This window comes from Helicoverpa zea, chromosome 21 (assembly GCF_022581195.2).
Source record: "Helicoverpa zea isolate HzStark_Cry1AcR chromosome 21, ilHelZeax1.1, whole genome shotgun sequence".
NCBI lineage: Eukaryota > Metazoa > Arthropoda > Insecta > Lepidoptera > Noctuidae > Helicoverpa > Helicoverpa zea.
The window spans coordinates 4,439,496-4,460,319 of record NC_061472.1 but is presented as its reverse complement, the minus strand read 5'-3'; the positions used below and the strand labels follow the sequence as shown (position 1 = coordinate 4,460,319).

The 20,824-nt window shown below is 33.8% G+C and overlaps 1 protein-coding gene across 1 annotated transcript in view; it reads right to left on the bottom strand.

Annotated features, from left to right (window-relative positions):
- Positions 1-20,824, bottom strand: part of LOC124640534 (neuronal PAS domain-containing protein 4B) — a 127,782-nt gene that overhangs the window by 31,757 nt on the left and 75,201 nt on the right. Inside the window, exon 6 of the mRNA XM_047178314.1 lies at positions 7,870-8,043. Within this exon, the coding sequence (XP_047034270.1) occupies positions 7,870-8,043 (174 nt within the window). The remainder of the gene's footprint in view (positions 1-7,869; positions 8,044-20,824) is intronic.

Genomic DNA, 20,824 nt, shown 5'->3' with positions numbered 1-20,824 from the left:
ATTTTGTTCGAGTGTCTAGAACTGGATTGTTTAGTATTTATTTATGTTGTATAGTAAAATAATTCGTTTGTCGATAATCGTAAATTATTTATTTTATGTTGTAAAATAAAAGGTTAATTGTATAGGAGCTCTATTGATCATAAAATTTAATTATGTTTAGTTAGGTTGTGGGAATAATCATATTCCTGTTCCAATATTATTGCGTGGGTGTTTGTGATTTTGTGACACAAATAAATTCTTGAAAATATTATGTAATTTAAGTAAATAGTTTGACAATTTCTGCTACTGTTTCTCAGCACGAGTACCTACCTATATAATTCTAAAATATAATCAACTCTGACTAAACAAGCTGAAAACTTGGTTCGGAAAAGTAGAAATTACCTAAATGTAAGTAACTCCTCATAATTGAAATAAATAACGATGAATGCTGTTGAGAGAGTAGTAGAATTTTTTTAGGCAGTAGACATTTTGTTCATAAATGTATAAACATTTTTGTCATTCTAAATCAGCGCTGAGGATGAAATTTGCCTGAAGTAACGCGTCAATATTTGCATTCATACCACATTATTTCACGCCTATAATTCAATACAATTATATATTCATATTATATAGGTGGTACGTCAACGAATGAATAACTACTTATTAGATATATTTCTTAAGAAACATTCAGTTTGAAATTACTATTATTTAGAGCCTTATTATCATTGAAATTGCATTTGTTTCCTCAGTACTGCACTGCGGGAATGTCTTTTACTTCGTCCATTTTATGATTTGTACTTTGTTGAGAGAATTAAGCGTCAAAATAAAGTAACTTATCGTTAACTGTCAAACGAAACGGTAACATTTTATTCTGCTAACTTAATTTACTTAAGCCGCAGGCAAAAACGCTTGAAATAAACGGTTTTAGACGTGAAACGGCTATTTATTTTTGAACTACGTCCACTGTTATTAAATTTCTGTCTAATAAGTCGTGATTATTACAACAGTTTGGCTGAATTTCATTGTTTTGATTCGAACCTATTAGAGAACTTAGCCTCGGTGTTAACCCAATATTTTATCAGTACAGAAGAATACTATGGAGGCGGTGTTAGGCCTTATATCAGTCTATTTTCAGTTAGTGTTCAGAGTAAATACTAAAATCGCATCATCTCTTTTGACTCTCAAGAAATCACTAAGTTTGGTAATAACACTACATACATTTTCACACACGACCAACCCATCAAAGAGTATAAAACAAACAGAGGTCTCATCTCTTCATTACCATACGACCACACAACCCAATGCCGCGTTGTAGGCGTGACTTTGATAGTATTTTCTAAATAATTTTCTGTCGTATAATATACGTGAATAGTATACTGCCTACAGGCGTGCCGCCTCGCTGAATAAACATTAATTCGTGTAATGTAACATAAGGCTTGGGTCGCGTTTGGTAGACAGATAAATTAATGTGCTTAGGGAAAGTTGGACTGAATGCCGTACGTTTGTAATATTGTAATTCAATCTCTTTATTGAATAATAATAGTTGGTTTTCAGTTTTGTTTGTGTGCGGTATGGTTTGACGAACGGCATCCAAGATTTTTGCCTTATTTCATTTTCAAAGAGTCGAAGCATATTATAAGTCGAAGTATATGTTTGAAGTCAAAGTCAAAAATAGTTATTGACATGAGATTTGGATTAAAGGAGGTTGTGAACTTCTTTCTTAAAAACAGCTTAATAACTGCGAGATTTATTGTTTTACAATCCATTTCTTTTTTTAATTTCATAATATTAACACCAGAATTAAGTCTTCAGTTAAGATATGAAGGACATTATGTCTTGAAATCTGTATTTGCCGAATAAATAATACAATTTCACAAGTACACACATATTAACACAGAAATGTAATACCTTCCCAGCTAAGGTACAACACTAATCGAATCTGATTGAAGGCTCATAACCTTTCAGTTTGAATAATACTACCGCAAGTTTGTCGAGGCATATTTAAATGATATTCATCTATATGAAATTGCAATCCTTCATTCATTGGATGGCCTTTTCTACTAAATATTCAACCCTGAGGCAGATATCTGCGTTAATACGTGTTGTAAATTTGTATTTATTTAATATAATTATTGTTTGATTAATTTGTTGTTTGGTTTTCTAATATTTTGTGGGTGGTCTTAATCAGTACTAAAACTAAACATTGACCGGATAATTGCCCCGATGTTTGAGACCTCAGAAACGATGGATGGATTTCTGGAAACATGACATGAATAGGAAGGGAGTGAGTGTCAGTATGATGGGTGACAGGGGAAAATGTAAGAGGATGACATATTGCGCCGACGCCAAATAAAATTGGGAACAGGGCAGGAGGAGGAAGAAGAAGTTTGACTTATATTTTTGAAAGCAATCGTGAATGCTATGAACATTTTTGTAATCTGCGCACTACTATTCATCTCTATACTGATTTATAATATAAAAACGACCGGCCGACTAAAAGTTTGCAGTCTGCCGGGACACTAAGCCCTTTAATGTGCTTTATGGGCCTTATACTTACCTAGTTACAAGTAACAACAAGAACTTTATACCACCGTGCCTACACTGGCTTGCAGTGGAAAGTAGCACCACCACAAACGATAAATACCAGTAATTGGGTATTTTTGCACAATACGAGAACGTGTCAACAATACAACAGCCAATTTAAATAAATAATCTTGAATTTAAAGCGATCTAGATTAATCTACAATACGTGCTAGATCAGTAATAGGGTTTAGACAGGTAAAGTGGCTGGATAAGACCTAGGAGTTAGGTGACTACTGACTAGTAATACTCAATCATCCTCCGAGCCTTTTTCCCAATCATGTTGGGGTCGGCTTCCAGTCTAACCGGATTCAGCTGAGTACCAGTGCTTTACAAGAAGCGACTGCCTATCTGACCTCCTTAACCCAGTTACCCGGGCAACCCGATACCCCTTGGTTAGACTGGTGTCAGACTTACTGGCTTCTGACTACCCGTAACGACTGCCAAGGATGTTCAATGACAGCCGGGACCTACAGTTTAACGTGCCATCCGAAACACAGTCAGTGGTGTCTAAGATATACTTAGAAAGTACATACAAACTTAGAAAAGTTGCATTGGTACTTGCCTGACCTGGGATCGAACCCGCGCCCTCATACTTGAGAGGTTGGTCCTTTACCCACTAGGCCACCACGACTCCTAGGCCACCACGACTCAAACTAGTAATCCTCAATAATCAGACTCACCAATAATCAGCCTGTCATGAGACAGGCTCAGACTAGTAATACTCAATAATAAATATTATTATGGCGTTTTTTTTTAAAGAGTTCTAGTGACCAGTATTTATCCATTTATCTAGAGAAGGTAATTTTAAATGATATTGAAATGGTGGAAGAAAACCTTATTCTTTGGATCATAACCACGAATAACTTCTCAACAAAATAAACACAACTTAACCTATATGCTATTATCTAATTTCAGTAGACTTCGAAAAATATGTAGGTACACTATTTACAACCTATTCACTATGCACAAGGAGTAGGTACCAAAAATTTTCAACATTTTAATGTGCAGTTTCTGATCACAACCAGATATAATATTACCTACATACTCATTACATTTAAAACCTCATTACTGTGACAAATGCGTAATAACCCGCAAACGCAACACCTCTAGTACAAACCGACCAAGTGACAAATGTACCAAAACGCACGTGCGCTATATTAATTGCGTACAGCGTACTTGCAGATAGTTGTCATTTGTTATTTTGTAGTGTTTTACTTCTCTCTTGTATCGGGCACTTAGCTGTGGGTGTTGGGATTAGAATAATCTTTATTTATTGCCAGTATTTTGTAGTTAGTAATGGTATTGGCAGCACGTTGAAGTATGAAGGATTATGTTGTTAGGCGTGATGGTTGGTAAAGGGTTGAGTTTTTAATAATAAGGTCTTATTTATTTATTTTTGTGTATAACAGACATTTTAATACAATCGCGATAAAATCCGTAAAAGTAGTTTTATTTAAGTGTTTAATATTCGCGTATGTCTCATTGTCAGAAATGAACAGGCTTTTTGCGTTACACTATTAAATCAAAAAATCCAGAGAACTTTTATTTCTTGTCATCCATTATGACAGTTTAACAGTAAACAGTATGAGCTAGAATTTAAGACACACCTATATTTTGATGATTCAATTAGACCAAAAAGTGTATCCTGGGAGCTTAATATTTAACCATTTCTCAAACTTCGAGAACACATAAATATCTCCAAATTGGTACTAGATTCCCGGCAGACTTCCGTTTGTACCGGAACTTTGAGGGGTCAAAAACATTCGGTGGTTTTTCTCACGATGGTATATTATAGTGTTAACTGTGGTCTAATAAACGTTAGTTCGTTATAGCTCATCAGATAAGAGTACCATGCACACTGGAGACTAAATAGTCGGTCGACAGTTGACCCATTTATTGGTAAATATATTTTTTTAAAGAAAATCTTGATTACAATAGTTTCCAGTTGCTGTGACACCGGCTAAATACCTGATGTTTGTAATGTGCGTGCCACCCTCCATCTTCATACTGATTTATGAGCCCAAACAAACTGTCGGCCGACTAAAAGTTTCCCGTGTAAGTCTCTAAGGCTGATTACCTCGTTTATGGCTGCAATAGTAATTACTTTGAAAGCTACCAGACGATTTTGATTTAAGCAGGTATAAATGAATGGATCTAATTAATTTTCTATAAAAAATGATCGTGATGTGGTTATGAGATGAAATATTAATTTTAGTTTGATGTTAAGTTTTTTGGTAATGGAATTTTTTGTTTTACGTAAGATGGGGAAGAAAGTACATGATTATTATTGGAGATTAAATACTTAGACAACTTAAACGGGGTCAATTTTAACTCATTATAAAATAAACTGCCGTCGATAATTATTTGAAACTATTTTTTATTTCAAGTTACAATTTTGATATATAACCCTTTTTGTTAAAATTTTTCACCTGAAAAGCATTGGGCATTCCCAGAAATCATGTGTATATTTACAATAATCTTTTTGTCCTGTTATTCAGAGTTATACCTGCAGGAATGTAGGCGTACTATGCCCAACATATTTCCTTCTTCCCTCCTTGTCTCGGGCGTGAAGTTTGTGTCAACACTAAACTATACATCAGGACTAACCTGTAGTTTATCTCGTACATTATAAATGCTACTAGATTTGTCATTATGAGAAGCGATGCCGATAGACTACCCTTTATTGAGACATTAATATTATAATCGACTATCGTGGGTGTTGTTACTGCATAGGCGGTTAAATACTACAGGCGAGAGACTATGAAATGTTGACTAAATGAACAATTTTCAGACTATTTATATTGAAATTAAAGACACAAACATCCGAAATTAAGAATCTTCAAAATTTTGGGAAGTCGGTTAAAAATATGAAGAGCTTATCCCAAAAACTGTTTTTGCGAAGCTACTAGTTAGTACCATTTTTTGTCAAACCAGTCTCAGTTCTCGATAGGGCTTAACTTTATTTATGAATTTATACTAAAGCTTAGATCGTAAACGAAAACTAGAAAAAAGTTATGGCAGAAGACCAAAACTTCAAAGAACAGGAAAACTCTTCATTGTGCCTTCCTAGTCTAATAGTTACAGCAATTTTTAACCGACTTCCCAAAACGGAGGAGGTTCTCAATTCGGCCGGTATGTTTTTTTTTTTTTCTATGTATGTACATCGATTACTCCGAGGTTTATAGACCGATTTACATGATTCTTTTTTTGTTCGACGCAGAATAGCTGCCAGTTGGTCCCATAGTCATCAGGTCAGGATCTGATGATGGAAACCCTGAGAAATCGAGAGCAACCTTCGAAAGTTGTAGGCATACATAGGGTAAAAACTTGACACTAAGGTGTATGCTTGAAAGCACTATTCAACAGTGAAGGTTTGGAGCTGACCTGATGACGGAGACCAGAGAGGGTCGAGGGAACTCGACAACTGAATATGTAAACTACCTCGTGTTTGGGCTTATATTATTTGTATTGACGAGACCTTTGCAACAGTGTGAAGGTTTGGAGCTGACCTGATGATGGAGACCAGAGAAGGTCGAGGGAACTCGACAACTGAATATGTAAAATACCTCGTATTTGGGCTTATATTCTTTGTATTGATAAGAACTTTTCACTTATATGGATAGTGACAACTATTCGTAGCACTGAAAAGCTGTAAATAAAAAACTTTTTTACAAAAAAATTAAACCGACTTCCAAAAACACTAAAAAGCAAAAAAAAACTAATTTTAGGTGCATCGGCCTAGAAGTCGGTGGCAAAATTAACTTAGTAACATCCATCAGACACCGACTTCTAGGCCGATGCACCTAAAAGTAGTTTTTTTTTTTGCTTTTTAGTGTTTTTGGAAGTCGGTTTAATTTTTTTGTAAAAAAGTTTTTTTTATATCATGAAGATTCAAACAAGGTGCAATAAAAAAAGATTACCATACATGACGCATGCGCCATTCCAAATTTAAAAATTAATCAATAACAGTTGATTTTTTCCTGGCGTTAACAAGCAGATGATGATGAAGACTAATGTATAAACTTATGAAATAAACCTCACTAAAATATTGAGTTATTAATTCCAAATAATTTTAAAATATTTGTCTAACGGCCAATGTTTAACTAACGTCCATACATTATACTAGGACATACGAGACATGAGATAAGGAAATCTATTTTGTATGGGATAAGGTTGAGATTGCATAAGCAGTGAAAAGCCGAGCTTTCATGCGCGTGAGCTTTCAATTACTTGTAATAACGCGAGTGTATCGAAGCCTATCAATTTGTCAGTCTATCCGTAACCTCTTTATACGTACATTTTATATTCACTTAAACATTTTGAAAGCAAACTTGTTAATTATGCTTTCATCGATTTCGTATTTAATATTTTATGGTCCGGTTCGAGTGTAGGCGATATAATTACTTTATAGTACTGCTTAGTGGTATCCTATTAATTGCCAAAGCTAAGTTTGTTTGATTTTAAAGTTATTTTTATAGCAGAATGTTTAAATGGGAAGACGGTTAATTTTTTTTTGGTGTTTTTGCAGCAATTTGGTTAATTATAGATCTGGTGCAAAAGCCAGGCTAAGAAGGTTATGAAGAAGTTAAGATAGATAGATATACCTAGAAGAAAAATATTGTCTGTTTTTCACATGACAAGGATCTTATTATTGATTACGCTTGTAATGGAAGCCAGCCTAATAATAATCTTAACAGCTCCGATTTGACTGACGTTACAATTAGGTAACGATAATCAATTGAAACATTAATCCTTCTCATTATATTGATTAACAAAGTGTGTTAATTAAACTTTCAGAAAATCCATTTTAATTTATTGATCATGCATGACTGTTAATATTCAAAAGTTCAGGGGAGTCACAAATTAGGATGTCTTGATGTGTCGAGCCACTAGGATCATCAATTAAAATCTTTAGAATATAATCATAATTATTATACCAAGGTAATAGTGCTTTCACACTAGCGAGTCCTATGGGCGCTTTTGCACGTATTGTGAGAATATGTAAACAAAGGACAACTAACGGTTCAATTGATGACACGTGAAGGTGCTACACATTTTTGTCTGTATGAAAAAACATCCTCTGGTACGAAAATGTTATAATTTGTTTCAAAGTCAAAATTATTGATTTCAAACATAAGTAAATAGTAGATGATGACGCATACTTAGGTACATAATAAAAGTGCGTTATGTTTCGCCTGTCGGCTGTCGGTATGCTATTTAAAACGTGGGAAATGTGTTTATGTTTCTTTTCTTGGTAAAACTGACCACGAAATCAAAGTTTCAAAAATAAAATATTCTAAAACTTACTTTCTGATCCCCAAACCGCATCTGCCTTCTAGCATTGCGCGCAACATTCATGCGACATAAGAACACCCTATCTTCTCCATCAGTGGGTGCTCGAGACAGTTCCGTCCTGACAGCCTGCTGGTCTTGCTTGTCTATCACGTCGTACACGCTGTCTCCGTGTATTAGCAGGTCCTCCTAGAGAAGAAATTGGGGGTTGAGTGAGAAATGGGTGGATTTGTGACGTCACTATATAGTATTATGTGGGTCCTTGGTTTTATATAAGCGATAGTAACATTTTTGAATAGAGCTACACTTTACATTGTATATTATAGAATTTTTCATATTTATATCGTAAGTATTTTTAACTTGTTTTACTGTTAGAATTTTCGTAACTTTCGAGGGAGTCCAGAATAAGATTGACGCAAGGGCTGGTGAGGTTTCTCAAATTGCACTCCACGCGTGTGCCTATTCGTGGTTCATAGACCATCAGCCAATACGATAGTAATGACATTTTCACACAATCCCAAATAAGACATTCAAAGCACACATTACTCAAAAAAACTATTTCCTGCAAAATTAAAACAATAGCACTCCTCATTCATCGTCAAATAATTGTGCGCTTGGAAACGCCGTAAGGTGGTAGTGCCGCGATTAAAATAATACGTCCTGCGGTCTACAGTCTGATGAAACTGTCGACTCAATCTAGCTAAGTATACGCCTCTTTAAAAATAAAAGCGTTTGCTTGAATGCGGCGACGGATGGTGATGAAGGCGCAATTAGCATTCCGTGTGCACTGCGCCTTTCTTTTGTTTGTAATCTGTGCGTTTGATAAATATTTGGATAGTAAATCATAAAGTCCAACGGAAAAACTAGCAAGTTTTGATTTGACTTGGATAGTAAATGAAAACTCTCACGGAAAAGATTAATAGAAACAATGAATAGAAAATATTTTTTTCTGGCAGGTTATTTTGTAAATACGCAATTATTAGAAAATAGTCGTATTTTGTCAGTAATCGTGGAATGTTTTATTTGTGAAAAAAATCAATATCGAAATATTGATCAATAGATTTTAAATTGTCAGCTGTGTTATACAAAAAAATATTTCTAGGTCTCCGCCATTGTACAAATAAACAGCTGTCAATAATGTCTCGTATTGACAGCCGATCACCTAGAGGTTCGCAATTTTGGCAACTGCGTTTTAGTTTTTATTACTTAGTAACCAAAGTAAAAAAAATATTTTCGCAATTTATTATAAGTACCCAATACGACAATTGTTACGACATAACTAGGTACATTTTAAATAAAATAAGTCTGATCTTTACAAACTTCTTTGGGTTGCTAATACAATAGTCTCAACAATCCTACTCCCAACACTATACTAAGATGTTTTCCGACGTTCCAATTTACCCAACGTATCGGACCATGCATCGCCAATCCATACATTATACCGCACACAGAACATTACTTATCCTACTTTATTTGATAGTCCATGTTATATATCCAACGTTAAATAAAGCTATTATAAACGAATGCACTCGCTTATACCAGGATTTAACTTTATAACCAACAATTATTATTCTATAACTTCCTAACTGCCAACTTGTCGACCTGGGGTCAGATGGGGTCAATAAAATTGTAGTACATAATTCTCTCTGGTTTCTCTATAAACAAATTTCAATTAACCTAGGCCCGCTTTAATAACTTTAATTAAATCATATTTCTTGAGCAAAGTAAAGCACAGCAGATTTTCTTTAAATTGCTAGTGTTGTGCTGCGTTTTGTGTAGGGTTGGTAGGAGGTAAGAATACTATATCATTACAAAAATAAGTGATGTGTTCATTATTTAGGTTGGACCGTTTCTAAGTTAAGCTATCCACTTTATTTATTGACTAAGTATAATATAAAACATAGGCCAGGCAACATACAAGAAGTAGGTAATCCAGCCAAATTTTGTATTGATTTTAAAGTTAGATCTAATGCTTATAATTTTTCTAAAATCTGATCTTTATTTTTAATGGTAGCTATCTTTGCGGAGGTATGACGCATATTTACCATTATTTCTTCTCTTATGTCAATTTATTGTCTTACTGTTTCTGTTTGTGACAATGCGACATGATGATGATGATGTAAATAAAATTTTATATTTTCCTTCTTCTTCTAACACTTAATTTTCCAAAAACTAGGTCAATAGGTATTAATCACCAGTTTATTATTTACAATACAAAAACAATTGACCGTCTTCTGACCGAGTTCACCCCTATCTGACGTCACGCCGCGTCACTAAGCCCCGCCCACCTGTCGCGAGCTCTCCGCGTTAAGACATAATAGCGGGCGCACACCGCCCATGCGCACAACCTGTGTGTCCATGTGAACCGGCCTTTATGGCGGGCTAGTCTTATGAAGATATTGTTGTGCACTATTTTTGATATTATTTTTGCATTTTAGTTCGAAAAATTGTTAGTTAGATTTTCTTTTATAGAGGCTCTGCTTTCCGAATGTCGAATTTAGTATTTCCAAGTGTTATACGATTTTGGCACGACTAACTACTATTTTAAAGCGATATAGTTCGCAATGGGAAGGTTTCAAGAAGTTGTTTTATCAATTCAATATTTTTGGTCAATTTATTGCTAATGTCAACTTTTTCTTTGAATTAATGAGCTTATATATAGAACTTATTTCCTTGAAAATGCGTAAATCAAATTTTGATTTTTCGGAAACTTTGAAGAATAGGTATAAGTACCATAATCATAAGTGATATTTTAAGGCGCAATTCTGTGATACATTGTGCCACACAAATGTCTCTCTAATTGAATTTTACCTTCAAAATCGAAAATCATAGACACGTAACATTTTTTTTTACTACAAAACCATAGACCACCAACATAGCGATTACAACCTTTTCCCTTACATTCAGAAATTAAACAAAACGTAACATTCATAGCAACTAATTGCCCGCGGCGACCACGCCCCCTGGTGATGAACATACGTAATCGCAGTAATGTATGCAAATACGTCTGTTAATTGTAGGCAAGCACGTATTACGGGGATTTAAATAGACAGTTTTATGATTGTGGAAATATGTATTTTTTGGTATATGAAAATGCAGGCACTTTCTAAATTGGCTTTTAGTGGCGAGATTTTCGAGTTAGCACAAGAGGTATCCAATCCCCGAGGTTCCTTCGGTACTAACCCATATTTTCTTAGAACCATATTGTAATATTTTGTGTGTTATTTAAACTTTTTGAGTAAAACTTAATTAGATAAAAACATACCTATATTAAAAATGTTTTCTCTTTTGATGGAAAATCTAGTGCAAAACTCATCATTTAATTACTTGGGAATTTGAGTAAAATATAGAGATAGAGAGTGAATAATTTTCTAAAATTCTAAGAATGTTATCAACGTTATCTCAAATCGTGTCCAACCGTTGAAGCTTACCTCAAGTTAAAGATCTAACAGGCGTTACCGATACCATATCTCAAGAAAATAATTGTGTTGTAAAATTGCGTTGTGGTGGATTACACCATATGATAGCCGTAGGGCTCCATAAATCCCAACTATTGGGCAGGGACCGTAAATTACGTGCTAAAATCTCAACTGCACGATTTCACTTAGATTTAACCACTTGACTGTAACGCCGATAAATTTGCTCTTAAGTGAATTACGCCATGACACTTTATTTGCTTTGTTTTTTATGGTGATTAATGGGTGGGTGTATTTGATGTATTTTTATGCAATTGTTCAATTGTTTCGGTGCGTTAGGCTTTCGATGTTGTTCTTTCAGCTGAAAGATGTCCACTGCTGGACTAAGCCCTCCCCCGACATTGGATGCATCGAGCAAAGTTCGCCACTTTGCTTGATGCATCCAATGTTTCCCGGCCACCTTGGCGATATTATTAGGTCATCTAAAGACTCAATTTTCTGTTTATATGTAAATATTGTTTAACATAGGAACAGGAAAGTAACAATGCAATATCAAACTGTTGTTCAAAGTATAATTATCTCAATATTGTTTTTGCTTTAAGTAAAATTACATTTATGCCAAACTATAGAGGTAATACTATTAGTGCGCCACAGCAGTTACAGTTGCACTACTTAGTATTATTATTTCCTTATAAAACACATTAACAGACAATATGATTAGGAACAAGCTTACAATGCGTACAAATGAATTTCACTCAAGTTATGTTACGGCCGCACTCACAGACGTTCAAGCAAGATAATGAAGTTATACTAAAACATTTTAGGATTTTGTGATATATTAAAAGACTTTTTGCAATAAATGTAAAGTAAAACAGAAGCTTTCACTCAAAAAAAAATTACCATACTAAAGAATTTGTGTCATAGGGGTTAATTTACTATGTATAGAGTAGATTTACTCTGTATAGAGAAAATTTCAAATCCGGAATTAGTATTTTTTTTTATTTTGGTGCCCAAAGATTGCAAGTAATATATAGATGTAGAGAAATATAGATACTTAAAGAGAAAATGCAGTCAAAATTGCCTGTAAATGGCGTCCCAATGTGCATCACACTAATTAGCTCTGAGTGCTCAGAATGTTACCAACATTTATGACTACGGCCTTAAAACCACCGATGGAAAGGTACCAACAGAATTCCGTAGCCATAGCAACCGCAGCTTGTACGGGCCAAATAAAGCCATTTTGTATTACAAATGCATTTCCATGAACAAACACAATAAATAAACAGCTTCGATACTTCATTACTTATAGAATCTAAGTTTACAACGTTAATACGAACACAACGCGGTAGGCCATTCAATATTATTATTTGTGTTTGAGTTATTTCTACTGTTGCCGCTTTCACTTAGTTGGGCTATCATTTATATATGAATTTGTATATGTACATATAAGCATGTGTATGTATTTGGGATGTTAATAATAGTGGTGAAAATTGGTACTTTAAATTGTAAAAGTCCCTTGAAAGCCTAAGTAGAAAGATTTAGTAATACCTAACTACTTATTTATTAAGTACTAGATTTAGTCCGTAAGTATTTTCTGAAAACTATATTCTACATAAAGAGTAATTTTTCCCCGTCTGCAAGGTATCACTATCTCTATGCTAAACTGTATATTCAGCGTAAAAGAGTAGCAAAGAATAGCATTTAACTCATTTATTTAAGTAAGTATTCTTAATATCTATCCATCTAGTAAAGCAGACATGAAGAGTTAGTAGTAAAAACTAACTAGACAATAACTAAACACTTTCCATTATCCTACAATTTTTATTTCCCATTTTAAATCTCTTAGTATTAATTTTCTTCCACGGGCTTAAAGGAAAATGTTTACAAAGACGGAGTAGGTTGCGAACTGGCGACCTTTCCCGCCAATTACGGAATACCTGCTGAGCTATTGTTGTTCCATTCCATCGACAAAAACGACAACATTTTATATCGATACTCTACTTTGAATCGAGTTCCATTTGATCGAGTAAAGGGAATCGATTGAGCCCGCGAAGGAAGGAAAGATGAGCGGAGTTGCCAAAATTCAGGAAGGTCAGGCGCCTTCTTTTAGGTCAAATACCTACTTTTGATATGACCAAAACGATCAGTTACGAGTGAAATAACGAGACGTTCGGGTTATTTGAGACATCTGTCGCCGATTTTTTGTGTTACAAAAATTGTACGGGTCCCAAAGAAGGCATATAAGGGCGGAGACAGTAACGTTCCTCGACCCTCGAATACGCGCATTTTGGCGCGCTCCTTTCTTAGGAGATTTCCCGTTATGACATCTCTGCTAGTCATTTTGTTCTCCATGATTCAAGCCCATCACTATAACATTTCGCATCAATATGATTTGGTTGTTTTTCAATCGATTTCAATATTGATGATGGTCATACCGTTATCCGCCTTTAAAGTATGATGATGCAGCGATATTTTGCTCCAGTTAACAATTGTATGATTTTTGGAATTGATTTCTTATGAAGTTTTTATATTTGATATCAGTTATTGAGCATCTGTAAGCCTATCTTTGTGAAGAGTAATTTTACTGTTCAGTTGGTAAGTATATTTTATATGAATTGGTGTTTATTAATTTACGTGTATTATATTTGTATCTGTATTGAATCTTTAATTTTTTATGAGGCATCTGGACTATTATTAATATGAACTCTTAATACATTGATATTTTTTCCTGATAATATTGATCCAAGCTGACATTATTTTTTGCCATTTATGGTTAGAAAGATCATTTAATTATACTTCTTAACTATTATATAATGTGTTTTGGATAGTTTACACTCTCCAGCCATCTAGCTAGTCTGCTATATATGTAGATATGAAATAAAATTTCAAAACAGCAAGGGGATCAATGAGTTGCTTTTCCATTACTTAGATTCAAACATAAAATTAGGCATAACATTGCCGCCAAAATGCGCGTAAACTGCCTGCAGTCAAACTTCCACTTAATTCTAAGGGGAAAATTGGCCTGATGTTTATGTTATCTCAGCTTACCATAAAACGATTAAAGCCGTTTAATACCGGCTTCTAAACAAACAATTTATTCAATATTCCATTAAAGTACTGATAACATGACCTCAACTCATACCAAGCGACAACAAGGAAAACAGATTCCGATAAATCTTTGATATCTCGAAAATTAACAACAGCCTGTATAATGCCTTACAAGATATAAGCCAAAGGCGAGATAAAGTTACAATGTATCAATATATTACTGCAATCTATTGTTAACTTATAAATCGCTTTCAACACCTATTATTGCGGTGTCGGGTAAAAATATAGGCTTTGTCTGATAGGTGATAAAGATTTAGTTTTGGTGCTTGATGTTGTTAATTTAATATCTTTGCTTGTATTTCTTGCTATGGTACAATAGCTTAAGTAATTCAGTTAAAACTACCTCCATAAAACAGTTAAAATAGTATTTATAATTATTCCGAGCGCGCAATGAACTTAGCTGACCTTAAAAGTATAATAATCACACGTTTTTCGATAGGTAATAAGTATGGTTCCGAAATCTTAGGGAAAGCTCCTTTTAGTAGTCTAATCAAGGCTCAAGCACAATATCAAAAACCTAGGACTCAAACCAAGGACTTCATATTCTCAATTCACTACCAAATCTTACGAAAGTAGACCAATCAAGCAATCACTCAACATATATAACAAATCACAATCTTTTGATCAACAAACACAGAACTACACATGTATGAACAGAAACAAATAAAGCAATCTTGATAATACGTTATTTATTTTATCTCCATTCATATACATATAGATAAAATTTTATATAACTCTGTCTGATCTAGTTTCGGCTCAATAAATCATTGCGTACACACCTATTAAAATATTTACACTGCATGTCATTATGAATAGCTAGGGATGTGCTTATATGCTGTAAATAGTCGACAAATATAATAGTACTGTTTTCAGTGGCTATGCAAGTCTTTGACCAATTTAACTACTAGTGTTTTTGAGTTTTAGGGCAATATTAGAATGCAAAACTTCTGTTCACATTTCATAATCTTTTTTTGGTTATTTCACAAAAATGCAAACCTTTTAAAATCCGAAAATCATTTTGTACATGAGAGTTGTACATTAGATAAGAGTTGATTCATATTTTATCTCTCCTAACATCGATTAGTCAACTTAACAATTCGATGAATCGACTACATCAGCCCATCCCTTTTATGACCAAACAAATGTTAGACAGACAGACAAACAAGCCCCCGGATATGTAGATTAATGATTCACAAACGAAAACACACAATCTAATTGCGTACAAATGAATACATGTCTCGATTGATTAATCGAGTCGTCATTTAACATCGATTGATACACTTGTCGAGAAGTATATGAAAATTAATAACTAAACACATACATGAGATTTAAATTACTTTGATTTGTTCTAGATTACGAATTAGCGCTTTTGTTTGTTGTTAATTAAAAAGTGTAATTATTTCGACATACAAATCTCTTGATGATTTATAAAGAGCAATTTTTGTAAGGCCTTTGATTTGAGTATCGAAAGTTTTGTAATAAAAAAGCTTCACAAAAATCTAGGTTCATCCTTTATACTCGTATCTCCATTTCTCCATTTCAAACTAGATGTCATAATATAAATTTAAAGGACTTGCCATTCTAAACTTCCACAACTGACAAATAACGACTCAAAGAAATATTGTTCAGAGAATCCAGTTGCATCACAAGAGAACTAAAACACTAATTACATCGGCAGGAAACTAATAACAAACCGAAGCTGCACCCGTACAAAACAAATGACTATTGAAATAATAAATACAGCCACGTCTTATATAAATCACTCAAAATATTGACCGTCGAACTCTGCCTACTAACATTTTGAATTTGCGATAACAATTGACATTAACGACATATCATCGCTGGTGTGAAGTTGTTTCAGAACTTCAGTACCACAAAGGGCGAATGCACAATAGCAAATGATAAATACCGCATTGCCTAAGGCTTAGGCGCGGTGCAACCCATTCCTTCCTTAAACCAACCATTTAAGAAGACCTCCCTTGAACCGCGAACTCATCAAGAATAAGGAACTTAGAGGGGTCATTCAAATGGTTTTGAGAGGTCATTTTAAACTGGCTACTTTTATTGCTCAAGTATTTAATATTGAACATCAATAAATCGATATAGTGGTTAGCGACAGCGCATTGTCTAAAGCATTATCATTACATTGTTTTGCATATTGAATTGTGCGTTCTTCTATTGTTTATGATGAGTCCATGTGTGTGGTTAGTTGGCGATGGCATTATCTTGTGAACTGCTTTCAATTGAGTGGTTTCTTTGATGTGGTTGGTATGTGATTGGGGAGTTGGGTGGTATATTTGGCAGCAATAGAGAGCGAGATATAATCTGAACGTAAACGTCTCGGACAATCGCTTGCGACTATTTTATTATTCTTATGCCCTATTACAGAGCACTTTCAAAGTCATCTTTAATTTGTTTGTAAAAAGTATTGTTGGAGTTATTTATGTATCAATTAGTTAGCAAATATGTATTTCCTTATCAGAATTATATAGGTATTTGTTTTAAGCAGCACTTATGTGTTTTATTAAATCCAATTGCAATGCTCTTGGTAAAGTTAAGCTTAACTGACTGGAAATCGAACCTACTACCATAGTTCCTACAAGTAGTCTGCTAGAGTGCCACTAAAAGCATCTTCAATTAAACAATTTAAGAAAACGGGATAGAACAAAAAAAGCCACATTCCTGCTAGAACGGACATCATAAATAATGTAATTAAAGCCATTAATCCCGCCACGAATAATTGTCCGCGGATAATTATATTGTCTCTTAAGACAACGGTTAATCTTTGATCTTACGGTTTCTGTACATCAATTATAGAAGCTTTGTACAATTTGCGAAAACATTTTGTTTTAAGCACTTAATTGGAGAATCGCGTGAGGTCCTCATTTTGAAATGGCCACCCTTTTTTGGGATGTTTAGATTATTAATTAGTGTTGGATTTACTTAAAATCTTGTGTTAATGTCTGTTTTAGTCAAATCATAATGCCAATATCTTCTTCTCAAATCAAAATTTTCTTAAAAAGAAAGCAAACCATCGGCTCAACTGTCGGTCAACTATTTCTGTAATGTGCTCTAAAATGGCCTTACTACAAAAACTTTAACCACTGTTTTACACTTGTCTAAAAAAAATATGGCTCCAAAATGAACCATATGTCAACGTCATAATTTGTCATTTTTTTAGACAAGTCTTAAACTGACGTAAAAAAGTTTTTGTGGTAAGACGGAAAGTGTTTAGTCATTGTCTTTAGTTTACCCTAAAAAAGCCTTTCGTAATTACGTCTGTAAAAAGGTTATCCTAGTAAAAGTATTAAAGCTAGAAAGAATAACAATAATCAGTAGCAAAACGCACAAAGGGAACATATTTTTTCTTTGACATTTAATGATTGAGTAATTACTAAAAGGTTATCTGCTCAGTAAGGTATAATACGCACGAGTTATAAAAACCATTCGTTAAAACACAATTAATGTTAAAATGATCTGATAACTGTAATAAGCCCTAAGTTATTGTGAATGTTAAGGTGCGTTACCACTGCACTGTAACATGTTGGATACGAAACAATTTGTCTATTTATATGTAGATTTTTGTAAACTTGCTAATTGACTACAAGTAACAGGATTCGTTTTCTATATATGCCAAGATTATTTTGAACTACATTGCTAATGAAATAAGTATTATCTGCATACGTAAGTAAGAGTTGATTATTTAGTATATAGAACAAATCTAGCTAGCATAAAAGATGGAATGCTATGGATAGAAATTGTAAAATTATAACCACATTTTTTATTATATTTTCTAGGTAAAAAAAGATTGGATTGTTTTAAAATGCTTCAAGCACTTATTTATACTCAAGAGACTAATGTAACACATTCATCTAGGCACAAAAGTTTATAAGATCTACAATACCCCATAACAATCGTGTAACATTGTTGGCGAAGTCGGCGATCATCAATCGTCGCAGTGGAAACACACCTTATCGTAACGTGTAGAAAGATAACAACCGCTTTGTTTGACATTTTCATAATAAATTATAAACAATGTGAGTACTGTTAGGGACACTCCTACGCATCAATTTGATCTTATAGCCGTATTTACCGATATCAACAGTGTTTTATAGAGTTCCGTACATTTTTTTAAGAACCTTTAAGCAGCTTGAGCACTTTCTATCGATTTGTTGAGATAAATATATGCCTTTTAAATAGATAGGTACTATTATTAGTAGTAGTTATTGAGATGAAGTAATTTGCAAGGAAAAGTTTTGTACCTTAATTACGTGTACAATATATTTTTCAGATGACGTTCTGAAAATGATGTAACTAGATACGGCAATAGTTCTACATAGACAATGTAGGGGATAGCTGATCTCAGGGAAAGTTGTTACATTTAAGTTTCTTGTAAGGTCAATATGTGAATTTAAATTAATTAAAATAAACGTATCTTTGATTTATGGATACAAAATAAATGCTACAGAATCCGCCTATCTTAATAAAGCTCGTACACAAGATTTTTTCAAACTAGATATTTGGATTAAGTACTTACTGCGTCTAAGTCTTATCATTAATCTTAATTGCGGAATAACAATAAAATATTGCTTGGAGGTTGGCTCAATTTCATTGCAAACTGGTTCTTATCTTGTAGAAATTAAGGTATAATTTCGATGTTTAGTGGAGATAATAATAGTTGTATCGATCGTTACATTACTGGCTCATAAGAAGTGTAGCGTGGGAACTTTGTAGATAGATGAGTTATGATCGAAAGATGGACTTAGGATTATCTCAAATACTCGATACTATTTAGTCTTTATTAGCTTTGATTGTATATCGATATAGGATGGTAATTACAGAGCTTTCTAAGAGGTCAGTATAGTTAATGAGGCTGATAGCAATAGAATAACAGGACTCTTATTGTGACCATAATTAGCTGGAATGGCGAATTTGTGTACATTATTATAGTTGACTAAAGATTAAAAAGGCTGGTGTTTCCGAAGTTACTTTGTACATCATCGGTGATAAATGGCCGAATAGGATAGTCTACAGAAATTCTTCGTATATTAGATTTTTACATGAGTTGATCCAGTAGTTTCAGAGGAGTTGAGTGTAGTTAGTACTTTGCGAAGTTCTAAAGAGCCTTCAGCAATAGTTCAAGGTCTTAGATAGTACTTTTTATAGATGTCATTAATCATGCAATAATTGTGTGTCAAATGTTTAGTCCAATAATTGATACTGTATTTAGTTTTTAGCCGCGAGGGACACGGTGATATTTTGATATATTTTTATAGTGCCTCCGACATGGAAATTAATATTTTGCAATTTTGTTCTTATTCATAATATCCGGCTGCTTTCACTTTTGGCTTGTTTATTGTTTTATCTGTCGCCACTGGTTAGTTGATAATTAATTACTTATTACTTTTTGGTAATAGAATCATTTACGCCCGGAGTATATTTAGCTTTTTATGCGTTTAAAAAGTTGTTGCTTGTGGTCGACAAAAACTTTTCAATTAATCGCATTTATCTTACCTGTTTATGTCAATAATCTTATTCATTATCCTGCTATAAGTACGTTTACAAGAACTTCAACTTAACTCGGTTTTGCCCAGCGCCAATTGTAAGGGCAAACCATTGTTGAGTTCCTACTAAATTAATGACGTCACAATTAAGAACTGATTCATACTATTTACTCATAATCTACATTAGATCTGCCTCAATTTACGTCACACATTCGAAATACCAAATACAAAATTCAAAAACAGAACTCGTTCTAAATACAAAAGCTGAATCACAACCCGGATACTATCGTTTGACATTTAATCTAAAACGTCATCTGACAGGTCTCTTTGAATGGTCAAAACATAACCACAGATGCATTTGAGCGAAAAAATATGAATTTAGATAAGCTATGATTCGTTTTGATAGTGTGCCGACGGCGTATTAATCACAATTTAGACATATTGACTGGCAATCATTAGGTATTGGTGTATATGTTGTGGTAGCTGGGTTTCACACGGGCGGCCGCCAAAATGGTTGTACTACAGGTTGATACATTTTTTTATAAACGTGCAGTTTATTCAAATCATAGAGAAAGAGCTTTTTAGACAAAATTAAGAATGTAATTAACTTTACTGTCCGATCCAACGAGGTAAATGCTGCTAGCCTCTTGGGCACGCTCCCAGTCGACAGCGATAGAGACGAAGTTTTTGACGCGTTTTATTTATATGATTCATATGTATTGTAAACATCCATGTAAATTTCTAATTATAATTTGACGTTAAACTTTTTTAATATTGCTATAAGTCATAAATAAATAACAGATTATGGACTTTACTTGGAAAGCCATTATTACAGCTCACATTTTGTACCCAATAAAAATTATTCGGATATATTTAAACTTCTCTTACTTAACACCATCATAATCAAACTGAATTGCCTATTTTATGAAACTCCTATAGAAG